Source organism: Loxodonta africana, chromosome 2 (assembly GCF_030014295.1).
Source record: "Loxodonta africana isolate mLoxAfr1 chromosome 2, mLoxAfr1.hap2, whole genome shotgun sequence".
Lineage (NCBI taxonomy): Eukaryota > Metazoa > Chordata > Mammalia > Proboscidea > Elephantidae > Loxodonta > Loxodonta africana.
In genome coordinates this window covers 130,117,637-130,133,047 of record NC_087343.1, presented here as the reverse complement: position 1 = coordinate 130,133,047, position 15,411 = coordinate 130,117,637, and the positions used below count along the sequence as shown (strand labels likewise).

Below are 15,411 nucleotides of genomic sequence, written 5' to 3'. Positions count from 1 at the left end.
CTTTGTGTGGGAGGTCTCTGTTTATTCCAGAACTGGTTCAGGCAGGAAGGAGGCTAGAAAGAGAATGAGGGCAGCAGAGTCCCAAAGAAAATGTCAGGGATACTCACTAAGAAGGGAACAGGGGCAAGGACACTGTATGGGAAAAGTGGTAACTCCTCTACCTCCCTCACAACTTTCCCTGGGCTGGCCTTTATTATCAACGTGTGATTCAGATGTACTGGTCTACCAGAAGCAAAGTATCTGGAAACAAGTGTCAGAAAGATGAAATAGGCCAGACAGGGGAAATGCCATGTGGTGGAAAACATGCTGTGGGAAAGATTATTTGTGAAAGAATTTCATGGCACCATAGAGAGCAGTGCCACCAAGGGGCATGCCAGTCTAAAAAGAGAAGAGTCTGGTATGGCACTTCCGGAAGAATCATCATGCTTTCCTCACAGACATAAACATGACAGGACCAGCAGGGAAATGATTTGCCATGAATGAATGTACATTCCTTCTGGTTGATTCTTTAAACTGCCTGTTGACTGTTTTAGTTTCCTAGGGCTGCCATAACAAATTACCACAAACTGGGAGGGTTAAAACAACAGAAATGTATTCTCTCACAGTTCTGGAAGATAGAATTCTGAAATCAAGGTGTTGGCAGAGCTGTGCTCTCTCTCAAGGCTTTAGGGGAGAATCTGTTTCATGTCTTTCTCTTAGCTTCTTGACAATCCTTGGTATTAAGCTCTTGGCTGCTAACCAGAAGGTTGGTGGTTCAAACCCACCCAGTGGCTGCATGGGAGAAAGACCAGGTGATCTGCTTCCATAAAGATTACGACCAAGAAAAATCCTTTGGAGCAGTTCTATTCTGTAACAAATGGGGTCGACGTGAGTCAGAATTGACTCGATTGCACCTAACAACAACAACGTTACTGGCAATCCTTGGTGTATAGACTCTTCAATCTCTGCCTTTGTTATCACATGATGTTCTCCTTGTCTGTTTCTCTTTTCATAAGGACACTAATCATATTGGATTAAGGGCTCACCCTGATCCATCATGACCTCACCTTAATTAATTACATCTGCGACTACCCTATTTCTAAATAAGGTCGCTTCAGAGCTTGTGGGAAGGGCATGAATTTTGGGAAGACACAAGTCAACCCAATACATTGTCGATTTTGAAATCCTTCTAAAATTGAATCAATTTGCAGTTATAGCATCAGACCTGTTGTAGGCTGAGTTGTTAGGAATTTGTGCTTAGGAAAACTAGGATTTTTTCCAGTACTTGTTAACATTTCGAAACTATGGTCCATTAGGATCATGTTACTTATATGTGATTCAACCTAAAGAGACACAATGCTGGAGTCCTGGCCAAAATAGATAATGCCTATGTAAGTGTGGAATTAAGCTCAAAAATCTTTCCATTTTCAAATAAATGAATAGGATTATGTGCACCACAGATGGTATGTCAGTCCCTTGTGTGGGATCCATTACAATAGTCTATACCAACAAAAACTATTTTTTTTTTCCTCCCTGCTGTATAAATCATTTATTTTATAGAGGAAAAGTTTAGTAGAACATTTCCTTGTGAGTTTTTATTATTAGCATTTCTCCAAATGAAGATTTCTTGTATTTGGAGAGCCCACCGACCAGAGACCACAGAGCCTTATTAGAATTGCCCAGTGTGCATAGTATTTTAGTGTTAGCTTAGATTTTTTTTTCCATGCCTGGAAGTTTATCTCACATTCTAATTTTTTTTTTTTAAACATCTTTACTGAAGTGTAATTGACATACAATAAACTGCACATATTTAAGTGTGATTTTATAAGTATGTGTATATATAAATCCATGAAACCACCATCACAATCATAACAGTGAACATATTCATCACATAGACATGTTTCCTCATGTCCCTTTTTAATTCCTCCCACTAAGTCTTCCCTGCGCCCCTCATCCCTAAGGAAGCAATAATCTGCTTCTGTCACCCTAGAATAGTTTGTATTTTCTAAAACTTTATGTAAATAGAATCATACAATATGTTTTCTTTTTTGTCTGGCCTCTTTCACTCAGCATAATCATTTTGAGATTCGTCCATGTAGTTTCTGGTATCATTAGTTTATTCCTTTTTATTATGAGTAGTATGCTATTATATGGATATACTATGATTTGTTTATCCTTGCACCTGTTTAGGGAAATTTGGATTGCTTCCAGCGTTTGGTTATTACAAATAAAGCTGCTGTGAACATTGGTGTACAAGTCTTTGTATGGACGTGTGCTTTCTTTTCTCTTGGGTAAATAGATACCTAGGAGAGGAATGGCTGAATCACTTACTGATACATAAATCACGTACCACGCAATCACTTTTTAAGATGAACGGTTCACTGGTTTTTAGTATGTTTACAGAGTTTTACAACCATAGCCACAATCAAGTTTAGGACATTTTCATCACCTCAAAAAGAAACTCCACCAAGTTTCTGTTTGGGGTGATGAAAAAAGTTTGGGAATAATTAGTGGTGATAGTTGCACAATATAGTGAATGTAATTAATGCCACACTTAAAAATGGTTAAAATGGCAAGTTTTTTGTTATATACATTTTACCACAATAAAAAAAACAAAAAAACTCCATACCCATTAGCCATCACTCCCTTTTCCCCTTTACCTGTACCCAGCTCTAGGCAAGCACTAATCTACTTTATATCTCTATAAATTTGCCTATTTCATATAAATGGGATCATATAATATGCTCCCACAGTGTTTTGTCCATATTTCTGATTACCCTTTCATTTTGTACCATGCTTATTGGGTTTGGGGGGGCCTACATCTGACATCATCTCCACACTAAGTGCCCCTAATCTGCCATCTTTGTATCACAGCAGTGACTAGCCACGTGTCTGCTACATCACTGAATTTTAAATGCCAGGGAGGAGAGAATTCCTTCCCTTTTATAACTAAACACAATAGGGTAGGGTGCTATGTGATGTTTGAAAAAAAACAAAAACAAAATGATTCTTGTCCATACTAAAACCTTTTAGTAGCAATTAGATTTTATGAAGAGTTTGCATATAATTGGCCTCAAAATATGGCGGGAATAAAGTTTATCTTGGAATTCAGCTCTCTGTTTGTTTTCTTTCCCTTCAGCAGTCACTTTTGAATCTTCTGACTTCCTATACCTAGCCATCTGCTACTCATTTCCTAGTATCTTACCCAGGGCATCTTCTACCATCCTCTTCACCTCCTGTCCTTCTCCCCACCACCCCATTAAACCCATAATATGTCTTGGTCCACAATTGAAGTGGTGAAATCCTGGAATGGGAGTCAGTGACCAGAGTTTAATCCCACTTCTGCTTTCATCACAAGCTACCAATATTGAGAAAAGGATTCCATTTTCCTAGTTCAGTTTTCTTGTCTGTAAAAATGAAAGAATGGTGTTCAGTAAAGGCACCTATAGCTAGCTTGAAATGTGTAAGTTTCTCTATAGCAACCCACGGGATAAATAAGAGACAGCAAAATTTGCAACTTATGCACTTCATTCATACGAACATTGGAATAAAAGGAACTTCTAAGGAAAGACGGATTGGCTGGAAGGTTTGTATATCTACTGGGCAGTTATTTTTAAGAGATACTTTCATTCTGAAAACATTTTCAAAATTAATCTCAATGAATTGATTATATTATATCCTTTAGAACAAAGGTATGTACTGTTAGTCCCGAATTTGACAGATTTGAGTTACAGTGAACTGTACTTACAACTGTCTGTTTTTTATTTTTTGTACATCTTATCGTTAGTAACATGTACTACATAGTGTTGCAGCATGTAATTTGCTGATGTTATCATTCTCAAATGTTCACTTGCAGATGTTCAGTTTTATGATTTATTGTTAAAACACTATTGTGTTTTGAAATGAAAACTAGAAAAAAAAAGGAGATTTTAACTTAAGTCAGAACCAACTTCTGACAGCTTCGTCAGAACTGGACCCTGTTGTAAGTGGGGGACTACTGTACTGTGACTAGAGATGTAATTGTTTTATAAGGATATACTGGCACTGGGTTCTGGGACTGGTCTATAAGGAAGCCTGTAGTCAGAGAGAGACTCTGACTCTCACCATTTGCCACCATTTTTTTAGGTGTATATCCAAAAGGAAATGTTTATGGCATAAGAGAAAACCATTGAGTATAGTTAGTGGCTCTCAGTATTAAAGCCAAGTATTTACAAGTGAAAGGAATGACATCCCTGGCCCTGGTAAGGGGATTTAAATGGATTTGGGAACTGAAGTTGAAACAGGAGTCTAATTACGGATGATTCCAGGGTCATCATGTCAGTCCTCACCTGTTCATCAGGCAGACGGTCTGTCCACAACTTTCACTTCAAAGAAGTGGCATGTTCTTCTCATCAGTATCTCTCGCCTCCCGTTCTTGAGGGAAAAGATGCCTTGGCTGTATCTTTCAGCTTGTGTCTGCAGCAATGTACTAAGTGTGAATCCAGAGATTCAGCTTATAGCTGGCCTCTAAAAAAGGCTACTGAAAACTCAAAATATGATATTTAATGATTTCCTTGAAGGGAGAGAAAAATAAATCATATTGAGAAGATCAGCTTTGCTAGGATTATCCTGGTTTTAACTACCCTTTTAAAAACAAAAAGAAAAGATGTGGGTAGCGAATAAGGGTCTGTGTTTGCCATAGTTAGTGTACTTGAAACTTGGTGAGTTGGGACATCAGAGAACATAGAGAACGCTATAGTATACTCTCTTCTCCACTGTTCCCTCTTTTTGCTCCTGGCCATCTTAGAGGTACTTGGTGATGGCTATGGCTGAATATGAAGTCCAGAGACAATGGAAAGAAGGGCATAGAGCAGAGATGGTGCAGGTATGATGGAGTCTATCATGCTGTGAAAAGTCTTCATCATGGCAGTAGAATTTTGTGTCTTTTCCTTTTAGAATCTGTCCCAGTGTTAATTATTTGTCTTTAGGCTTCAATGCCAGAGGTGGCTTTAGCTTTAATTTAGGGAGAAGCAATTAGGAAAGCATATTCTCCTTTCTAAATTCTAGTTAACTTACAGGCGAATTTGTTTTCTGCTAATGCCTATCCGTACTTTGCTTCAGACTTTGGTCAAAGGTTAGCTCAAGGTTTTATAAATAATACAGATTTAAAAAGAAGTATCATCACAGGATTTATCTTCATCTATTATAATCGTCTGTACTTCTTGGGACTTATTTTATAAAACATTAAGTTTGGACCCTTAGGAGTCACACATAAGAGCAGTTGTATGATTATTCAGCGTTCTAAAGTAGATCTCTTTTGATTCTACATATAAAAATTCATTTATTATCTTTTTTGGAATTAATAAAACAAGAGCAACATTTAACAATAAACTGGGATCCAGGCATACGGAATTCTGAATCTGATCCCTCTGAAAAACATGCTTAACTTATGTATTTATTTACCCATTTTAATAAAAGTTATCTTGATGTTGGAGGAAAGGTCCGAGGCCTGCTTGCTCAATCTTAGAGTTTCAGTTGGTGCCTTTGTGACCAGTTCTTTTGGTACAGTAACCTTTTTTATTCCTTCATCCTTCTCTTGATGCTTCTTGCATTGTTCAATTTTTTGCCTGTAGAATCCTTCAATATTGCAACTGAGGCTTGGATTTTTTCTTCAGTTCTTTCAGCTTGAGAAATGCTGAGTGTGTTCTTTCCTTTTGGTTTTCTAGCTCCAGGTCTTTGCACATTTCATTGTAATACTTTACTTTGTCTTCTCGAGCTGCCCTTTGAAATCTTTTGTTCAGCTCTTTTACTTCATCATTTCTTCCTTTCATTTCAGCTACTCTATGTTCAAGAGCAAGTTTCAGGGTCTCTTCTGACTTCCATTTGGTCTTTTCATTCCTGTCTTTTTAATGACTGTTTGCTTTCTTCCTGAATGCCATCCCACAACTTATCTGGCCTTCAGTCATTATTGTTCAAGTGTCAAATCTCTTCTTGAGATTGTCTCTAAATTCAGGTGGGATATACTCAAGGTCATGCTTTGGGTCTCTTGGATTTGTTTTAATTTTCTTCAGTTTCAGCTTGAACTTGCGTATGAGCAATTGATGGTCTGTTCCACAGTCGGCCCCTGGCCTTGCTCTGGCATGATATTGAGCTTCTCCATCATCTCTTTCCATAGGTATGGTCGATTTGATTCCAGTATATTCCATCTGATGGGGTCCACATGTATAGTCACCATTTATGTTGTCAAAAAAGGTATTTCCAATGAATAAGTCATTGGTTTTGTAAAATTCTGTCATAAGATCTCCCACATCGTTTCTATCACCAATGACGTATTTTTCAACTACTGATCCTTCTTCTTGGTTTCCAACATTTGCATTCCAGTCACTAATAATTATCAATGCATCTTGATTGCATATTTGATCAATTTCAGACTCCAGAAGTTGGTAAAAACCTTCAATTTGTTCATCTTTGGCCTTAGTGGTTGGTGGGTAAATTTGAATAATAGTCGTAGTAACTCATCTTCCTTATAGGCATATGGATATTATCCTATTGCAGACAGTGTTGTATTTTAGGAGCTCTGGTGGCAAAGTAGTTAAGAGCTATGGCTGCTAACCAAAAGGTCGGCCATTTGAATCCACCAGCTGCTCCTTGTAAACCCTGTGGGGTAGTTCTATTCTGTACTATAGGGCCGCTTAGAGTTGGAATTGACTCAACGGCAACAGATTTTTGTTTTGTTTTGTTTTGAAAGTCTGAATTCAGGTTGTCAGCTCTAGGGGAAGGCTTTTTCTCTCTTGGCTTTGAGGGAAGGTCCTTGTCTCTTTTGAGCTTCTACTCCTTGGTGATCTTCATGTGGCTTAGCATCTCTCTTCCCCCATTTCTGCTTTCTTCCTTGCTTGTTTTAAATTCTTTTATATCTCAAAAGAGATTGACTCAAGACACACCCTACATAAATCCTGCCTCATCAGCATAATGAAGATAACCCATTCCCACATGGGATTATAACCACAGGCATAAGGTTAATATTTACAACACGTATTTTTTGGGATACACAATTCAATCCTTAACAACCTGTTTTATTTTCCTAATAAGGCATAAATTAATAAAACTTATCTATAAAGCACAGGGTATCTTATCCCACCCTTAAATAAAATTTTGGAATATCTGAAGCCAAAACTCTTTCTTACTAGTTATTCTCACAATTACTTACATATCCAAATATTTTAAAGTCAGTTTAACCAATGTGAGAGACATGAAGGTCGAAGGTGATGCTAATGGACACCACAACATATTTTTGGTATCCATTTGTATCAGCAAACTGAACTTTGCTTTTGGCAATCGACAGACTACCCATCCACTCCTGTTTGCCATGATGCCCCCTTACCTCCAAGAGTTGTATCGCACCCAAGATGTTAGCTAACTAAATAAAAGAGGAATTGAGATTTAAAATTTCCCAAAGACCTACATACGTTTTTCTAATATCCTCCCCAATAGAAAAAGGTGTACATTTCTCCTGTGTCATTAACATCTCCACAAAGAAATTTGACAATTGTTTCTGGTGAATGTATTGTGTAAAGGTTACCCCTTGGTCTGCTCTGTTGCTCTGGAGTCCTGACCTCTTGCCTTGTGGTACGTTGCAGCTTCCCTGTATGCTCCTCCCCAAACACACACAGAGGATATATTTGGTAGTCAATGACAATTTTTTTTTTTAAGTGGATTAGGCAATTTACCTTGAAATTTCTTTCCTAATTCAGCATGAAGTAGAATTAAGCAGTAGAAATGAAGGAATTTATTTGGCGATATCAAAATAAGAAGGGGAATTGTTTGCTTGTACAGTGGGCTGTAAGAGGGTTGCAGAATGGATTGAAGAAAATTATCAAGTATGCGTGTTGTTTTTAAGTGATACTTGAGATGGGGGATGTGAAACAGCTGTGTTGTTGCGGGTTTTTTTCTCATGCCAACTTTCTTTATTTGATTGATTTTCTCTCTGACAGCCCACTGTGCTGATAAATGTGTCCATGGTCGCTGCATTGCTCCAAACACCTGTCAATGTGAGCCTGGCTGGGGCGGGACCAACTGCTCCAGTGGTAAGTTCCCACCTGCTGTTGTCTGTCTTGGGATATTTTCACTGTATGGGCCCCCTTGTCTGCAGATTTCCCTGAGCCAACAGTTTTCCTCTTCATCCCGATACAGAACATGGGGTGGATTCCAAATCCAACTCATTAACACAGTTCCATTTACATGTGTATATGTGTTACATACAGAACTGTTGTCAGTAGAGTATAAAGAAAGGTACTTTAGAAGGAGATCTTAAGAATCTGATACTTTTGTGACTAGGAATGCATTTTCCAGAGTAGAGTCCAGAATTTAGATGTCTTGCTTTTGTAAGGCAGTTGTGGTAACCCAGCTATTGTATTCTAACTTCTCTTTTTACCTGTTGAGTTAGCTCAGATACTTTCTTGGTGATCAAAATTTGTCATCTTTAGGTTTTAACCCAAAAGTAAAATTGTTATTTTCGATGCTTGACATATCTACTTATCTCTGACTTCTGAGGTGCAAATAATAAGTACTTGTTCAGATAGTTTTGGGGAGATATGTTTGTAGTAAATAGAAACTGATGAGCATTTTGGTTCTTGCTAAATCAGATCACAATATAGTGTATAGTTTGTCTCTATTATGATTAGAATTATAACCCTAAAATGATGGTATTTTGAAATATTAACAGGCCAGGCCTAACATACCATTTCATTATTATGAGGATTATATGATGAAATGCCATACAGTACAGTTGCTTTTCTAAATTCCACAGTTAAAACTTCAGTCTTCTTGCTTTGCTCATTGTTACATGGTAATTGTGTATACTTCCTGTTCCTTTATACTTCTTTTTTTTTGCCTTAAAAGTTGTCAGAGGAAATTGAAGTGTAACTAAAATGTAATTCACGAAACTTCACATTTACAAAGGGAAATAGCAGTTTTTAAAAATCAGCAGATTCTCGTGATAACACAAATTTTTCCTCACTGTAACCAAATAATTTTCTGAAACTAATCTTAAAGGACTTTAAGCAGTCTAGATAAACTGGTTTTAAGAAGTTTGCTTGCTTACATTTGAAATTGCGGCGTTTATGCTGTATCTTGTTGGAACTTCTTGTTTTAAACTTGCGATCTCTCAACTCCTGAACGTGCATCTCCAGGGGAACGTCCTTGATGCTGTCTGTGCAAAGAACACTCCTTGTGAAAGACTCTTTGTTATTGTACCTTCCACAGGGGGTGTGTATGTGTTTGTGTGTGTTTCTGCCCCACACAGGTTTCTCGGTTCCAATGGATATAACTGCCTTGCAGGGTTTTGTTTTGCTTCTGTCAGAGATCATGAGGAGAGTGGGCATTTTGTTCCCATGCCATTGAGGCAAAATGTTTGGGATGTGGGACTTGGCTCATGTCCATTTTTCTGGCAGACTGACCTCAAATGAGATGTTGCTTTCATTAACTTTTTCAGTTTAAAATTCAGTTGTGCCTAGACATTCGGAAGAAAAATAACATTATCATCAGCTAGTGAGAAAGGGAAGAGTGAGTGTGCTCTTCATCTGAATAACAAGGTTTGTTACTAATTCCAGGGCAAAAATGCTGTGGAATAAGTTCAGTTGTATTCATCCTTTGTCTCATAAGGACTGCAGCCTACCTCAGACTAAGTAGCCAGACTGCAGAGCATTTGTATAAACAAAACAAAAGCCTACATGGGTTTCAGACTCTCTAGAACTGATTCAGGCCTTCTAGAAAATAAATCGTTGACTTGTTTTGGAGTTTACTGACTTTCAAATGAAGTGTCTGGAATTCTGAGAGTAAATGTTCTTTCAATTCTGGAAGATAGCATTGAGACAAATTTTAATTTATTCCCTACAACTCATGTTTTGGATTTATAATAACCAAAAACATAGATAAACCTGAGCAGATATCTGAAGTCTTTAAAGATGTTTTGAAGAAAAACGTTCCTGACACCTATCTTAAGCACATAAGAAAGTAGTATTCTGAGCTAGAGCAACGGGCCTTATTACTCGGAGCTTCTCTATGGCATGTACCCTAACATCACTTGTTAGGATATGTATCTTTTTGTTTACTGCTGGCTAGATAATTCTTGAGACAAAATGTATGCTCTAGCAATACACTAAGTACCAACTGCTGTAGAGTCAATTCTGACTCATAGTGACCCTTTAGGACAGAATAGAACTGCCCCATAGAGTTTCCAAGGCTGTAAATCTTTTTTTTTTTTACTGTGCTTTAAGTGAAAGTTTACCAATCAAGTCAGTTTCATTTTTTTTTATGTACTCCTAACTGTCCTCCTCCTAATGAGACAGTACACTCCTCCTCTTCACCCTGTTTCCCCGTGTCCATTCAGCCAGCTCCTGTCCCCCTCTGCCTTCTCCTCTCACCTCCAGACAGGAGCTACCCATATAGTCTCATGTGTCTACTTGAGCCAAAAGCTCACGCTTCACCAGTATCATTTTCTGTCTTATTGTCCAGTCCAATCCCTGTCTGAATAGTTGCTTGTGGGAATGATTCCTCTCTTGGGCTAACAGAGGGTCTGGGGACCATGACCTCCTTGGGCCCTCTAGTCTCAGTCAGACCATTAAGTCTGGTCTTTTTACGGGAATTTAAGGTCTACATCCCTCTGTTCTCCTGCTCCATCAGGGGTTCTTTGTTGTGTTCCCTATCAGGGCAGTCATCGATTGTAGCCAGGCACCATCTAGTTCTTCCGGTCTCAGGCTGATGGAGTCTCTGGTTTATATGGCCCTTTCTGTCTCTGGGGCTCATAATTACCTTGTGTCTTTGGTGTTCTTCATTCTCCTTTGCTCCAGATGGGTTGAGACCAATTGATGTATCTTGGATGACCACTTACTAGCATTTAAGACCCCAGATGCCACTCTCCAAAGTGGGATGCAGAACGTTGTCTTAATACATTTTGTTATGTCAAGTGATCTAGATGTCCTCTGAAACCATGGTCGCTAGACCCCATCCCTGCTACTCTGGCCTTCAAAGCATTTGGTTGTATTCAGGAAACTTTGCTTTTGGTTTTGCCCAGTTGTGCTGATCTCCCTGTATTGCATGTTGTCTTTCCCTTCACCTGAAATAGTTCTTGTCTACTATCCAATTAGTGAATACCCCTCTCCCTCCCTCCCCACCCTTGTAACAATCAAAGAATATTTTCTTCTGTGTTTAAACTTTTTCTTGAGCTCTTATAATATTGATCTCATACAGTATTCATCCTTTTGCAATTGACTAATTTCACTCAGCATAATGCCTTTCAGATTCCTTCATGTTATGAGATGTTTCACAGATTCATCGTTGTTCTTGATTACTACGTACTATTCCATTATGTGAGTATACCATAATTTATTTATCCATTCATCCGTTGATGGGCACCTTGGTTGCTTCCCATTTTTTTGCTATTGTAAACAGTGCTGCGGTGAACAGGGGTGTGCATATATCTGTTTGTGTGAGGGCTCTTATTTCTTTAGGATATGTTCTAAGGAGTGGGATTGCTGGATTGTATGGTAGTTCTATTTCTAGTTTTTTAAGGAAGCGCCAAATCGATTTCCAAAGTGGTTGTACCATTTTACATTCCCACTGGCAGTGTATAAGTGTTCCAGTCACTCCACAACCTCTCCAACATTTATTATTTTGCATTTTTTGGATTAATACCAGCCTTGTAGGGGTGAGATGAAATTTCATTGTAGTTTTGATTTGCATTTCTCTATTGGCTAGTGATCATGAGCATTTCCTCATGTATCTGTTACCTGCCTGAATGTCTTTTTTGGTGAGGTGTCTGTTCATATCCTCTGCCCATTTTTTAATTGGGTTATTCATCTTTTTGTTGCTGAGTTTTTGCTGTATCATATAGATTTTAGAGATCAGTCACTGGATGGATTTGGAGATCAGTCTTTGATCAGACTGAAATTTTTTCCTAGTCTGTAGGTGATCTTTTTACTCTTTTGATGAAGTCCTTTAGATGAGCATAAGTGTTTGATTTTTTAGGAGCTCCCAGTTATCCCAAGAGTATAAATCTTTATGGTAGCAGACTGCCACATCTTTTTCCCATGGAGCAGCTGGTGGATTCAAACTGCGGACTTTTAGGTTAGCAGCCAAGCACTTAACTACTGCACCACCAGGGCTCCTTTAATATGCTAAGTAGCAGAGTTAAAATGCCCTGATTCCAAGGACTTTATTTGTATGTCCCCTTTACTCTGGTTATTATTATGCATAGATTTGATGATTAGATCCAGAAAATGATTCCTCTGATAGTTGGACCAGGTCCTTGTATCAACCACAGTCTAATCAGAAGACAGAAACCACAGCAATTTTTTTTTTGAGTAAAATTTTCATTTTGAAGGAAGTTTAAATTTATAGAGAATTTGCAAAAATAGTATAGAGAGCTCCCATATGCCTCTCACCCACGTTCCCCCATTTTTAACATTGTAAATTATTACAGTACATTTGTTAATAAGAAACTGACATTGGCACATAACTATTAAATAAACTCCAGGCTTTATTTGTATTTCATCAGTTTTTCCATTAATGTCCTCTTTTTGGAAACCCTGGTGGCATAGTGGTTAAGTGCTACGGCTGCTAACCAAAGGGTCGGCAGTTCGAATCTGCCAGGTGCGCCTTGGAAACTCTATGGGGCAGCTCTACTCTGTCCTATATGGTCGCTATGAGTCAGAATCGACTCGATGGCACTGGGTTTGGTGTGGCTTTGGTCCTCTTTCTGTTCCAGGATCCAGTCCGTGGAACCACGTTGCATTTCATTGTCATATCTCCTCAATCTCCTCTGGTCTGTGATAGTTTCTCAGTCTGCCGTAGTTTCTCATGACGTTGACAATCTTGTGGAATACTGGCCAGATGTCCTATAGAATGTCCTTCAATCCATGTTTGTCTGGTGTTTTTCTCATTATTTGACTGGAGTTGTTATATCCTGGGGTTATAGGTTTTATGGAAACTCATATATATTTATTTGATATTTTGGGTTGTAAGTCAATATTATGTAATTTATTTTGTTGCTCAAATTGTCCTACCTTTGGCAATTGGGAGCTCTTTTAGGTTATTTGCTGTATGCTTTTGACATAAAAGGTAAACGTAGGTTCAAGAGAAGCATTTTGTTGTTGTTTGCTTGCTTTTATTTGTGTTTTAAGATAAAAAAGACGTAGAGGCTAAGAGGATGGTGCCAGGAAGGAAAGACTAGAGACCCATTTGAGAGAGGGGATCACTTAATTGAGGGGACAAGGCTCCTAAGAAGACAGCTGTGAGACTGGATGGCATTCAAGGCACAAATGCAGGCATTAGCAAGAAGAAAAACTTTCCATTCCAGACAGAATGAGAGAAGATAGAGTGGTGAGGGGGATGTAGATAGGAACATAGAGTGGCAGATAGGCTCCTAGTGTGCCAGTGTGCAGTGCAATGGAGAATCTGAGGGAGCTTATATTTGATGACCCTTCTCCTCTTGGTAAATTGGAAAGAGAGATAATCTGCTGATACTAAGGGGGGCAGAAGTTGGGTCATGTTGTTGATGATGATGATAGTAATAAAAAAAAAAAAAGTCAAGCACCATTGTCAGGATTTTGCAAGATTTTCCTCATATGATGCTCACAAGACTCTAAGATAGTTATGGTTATTGTTCCTAGTTTATAGATGAGGACATGGAGGCAAAAAGAAATGATTTGTCTAAGACTCTCATCTCACTCAGAGCCAGTAATTATAAACACAAATGTCTTAGCTATCTAGTGCTGCTATAACAGAAATACCATTGGTGGAGGGCTTTAACAAACTGAAATTTATCCTCTCATAGTCTAGTAGGTTGGGAGTCCAAATTCAGGGTGTCAGTTCCAGGGAAAGTCTTCCTCTGTCAGCTCTGGAGGAAGGTCCTTATCCTCAATCTTCCCCTGGTCTAGAAGCTTCTCAGTGCAGGGACTCTGGGTCCAGAGAATACTCTCTGCTCCTGGCACTACTTTCTTGGTGGCATGAGGTCCTCATGTCTCTCTGCTCTCTTCTCTCTTATATATTTCAAAAGAGATTGACTCAAGATACAACCTAATCTTATAGATTGAATCCTGCCTCATTAACATAACTTTCTCTAATCCTGCCTCATTAACATCATAGAGGTAGGATTTACAACATATAGGAAAATCACATCAGATGACAAAATGGTGGGCAATCACACAATACTGGGAATCATGGCCTAGCCAAGTTGACATGTATTTTTAGGGGATACAATTCAATCCATAACAACAAAGGTATGGCACTCCCAAAGTTGGAAAGGAGGTTTAGTGAAAATAACAAGGGTCAGAGCCACTGAGGGGAATGGGAGCAGGAGGCAGGAGCAGACAACACTCAACAAATATTAAAACCAATTTCCTAAGAGATGTTGAGGGCACACTAGCATTAGAGATGATGAATTTGCAATGGTACCAAGCTAGACTTTCCTCATTTGTAAAATTAAAAATGTTGGGCCAAGTTATATTTGCAGTTTCTTTCAAGCCTGTGATTCTATGTATGATTTACTCTGAGAAACATGTATTTGCAATTCCTGAGACCTTTGTGTTGTAAACCTTGTAAACCTTTTATATGAGTACCAATAGCACATTTGTTTTTTTAACCTACACAACAATATTTATAATTTCTAAACGTCTAAAGGGAAATTTATTTCTCCTATGGGAGCACCCTAAATCAGACATCAGCCAGCAAGTAAATAGTTTTTAAATGATTGTTCCCCAAGCTCTTTGCTTTTGACATTAGTACCAAAATGGAGGCTCAAATGGAAATTAATTTGGCCTAGAAATTCCAAACTGGGGGTTTATTTAGTTACGAATAATGTTTCTGGCCAAATGTACTTGGAAGTAGTTAAAATATGCCTAGGGGGCGAGACTAGCCCCAACATTGTCAGGGACAATGTAAACAACACTGATAACCTTTTATAGAAAACAAGTACTCTGTGAAGCATGGAGTAAGTAATAAGACTTTGCCTGCAGGATATTCGAATGGGGGAATCCATTTGAAGGATATGACAAATCAGAAATAGTAAGGCACAAAAGCAGACATATTCCCCAGCCAGATCTGATGTAAAGGTTTATTGACTGGACACAATAGACAGATCAATGCTGTCTGAAAAGAGAAGACCCTCGGAGGCCCGTCCTCGCAGCAAGCCCTTAACATATCCATCGCACTGTCAGGATTACTTTAGAAGTCAGGTTGATGGAGTGCAAGAATTAGAGTAGATCATTTGAGTTCACTGGAGTGAGGGGCAGGACCTGAATGATAGGGGAGAAGGATTAAGCTCAAACGACTCTTCAGAACTGCCCAGAAGGTAGGTTCACTGATGGACCGTCTGAATATTTTGATACTAGCCCCAAGCAGGAGCTGCTGATTTTGCCTTTCAGAAGGAGCCTGAAATCCAGGCTGTTCATGACCAGT

At 38.6% G+C, this 15,411-nt stretch overlaps 1 protein-coding gene across 2 annotated transcripts in view; it reads left to right on the top strand.

The window, feature by feature from the left end:
* MEGF10 (multiple EGF like domains 10) overlaps positions 1–15,411 on the top strand; it is a 127,278-nt gene that overhangs the window by 22,080 nt on the left and 89,787 nt on the right. For both annotated transcript variants that reach the window (XM_010590254.3, XM_064275630.1), the window contains exon 4: positions 7,950–8,042. In XM_010590254.3, coding sequence (XP_010588556.1) covers positions 7,950–8,042 — 93 coding nt within the window. The remainder of the gene's footprint in view (positions 1–7,949; positions 8,043–15,411) is intronic.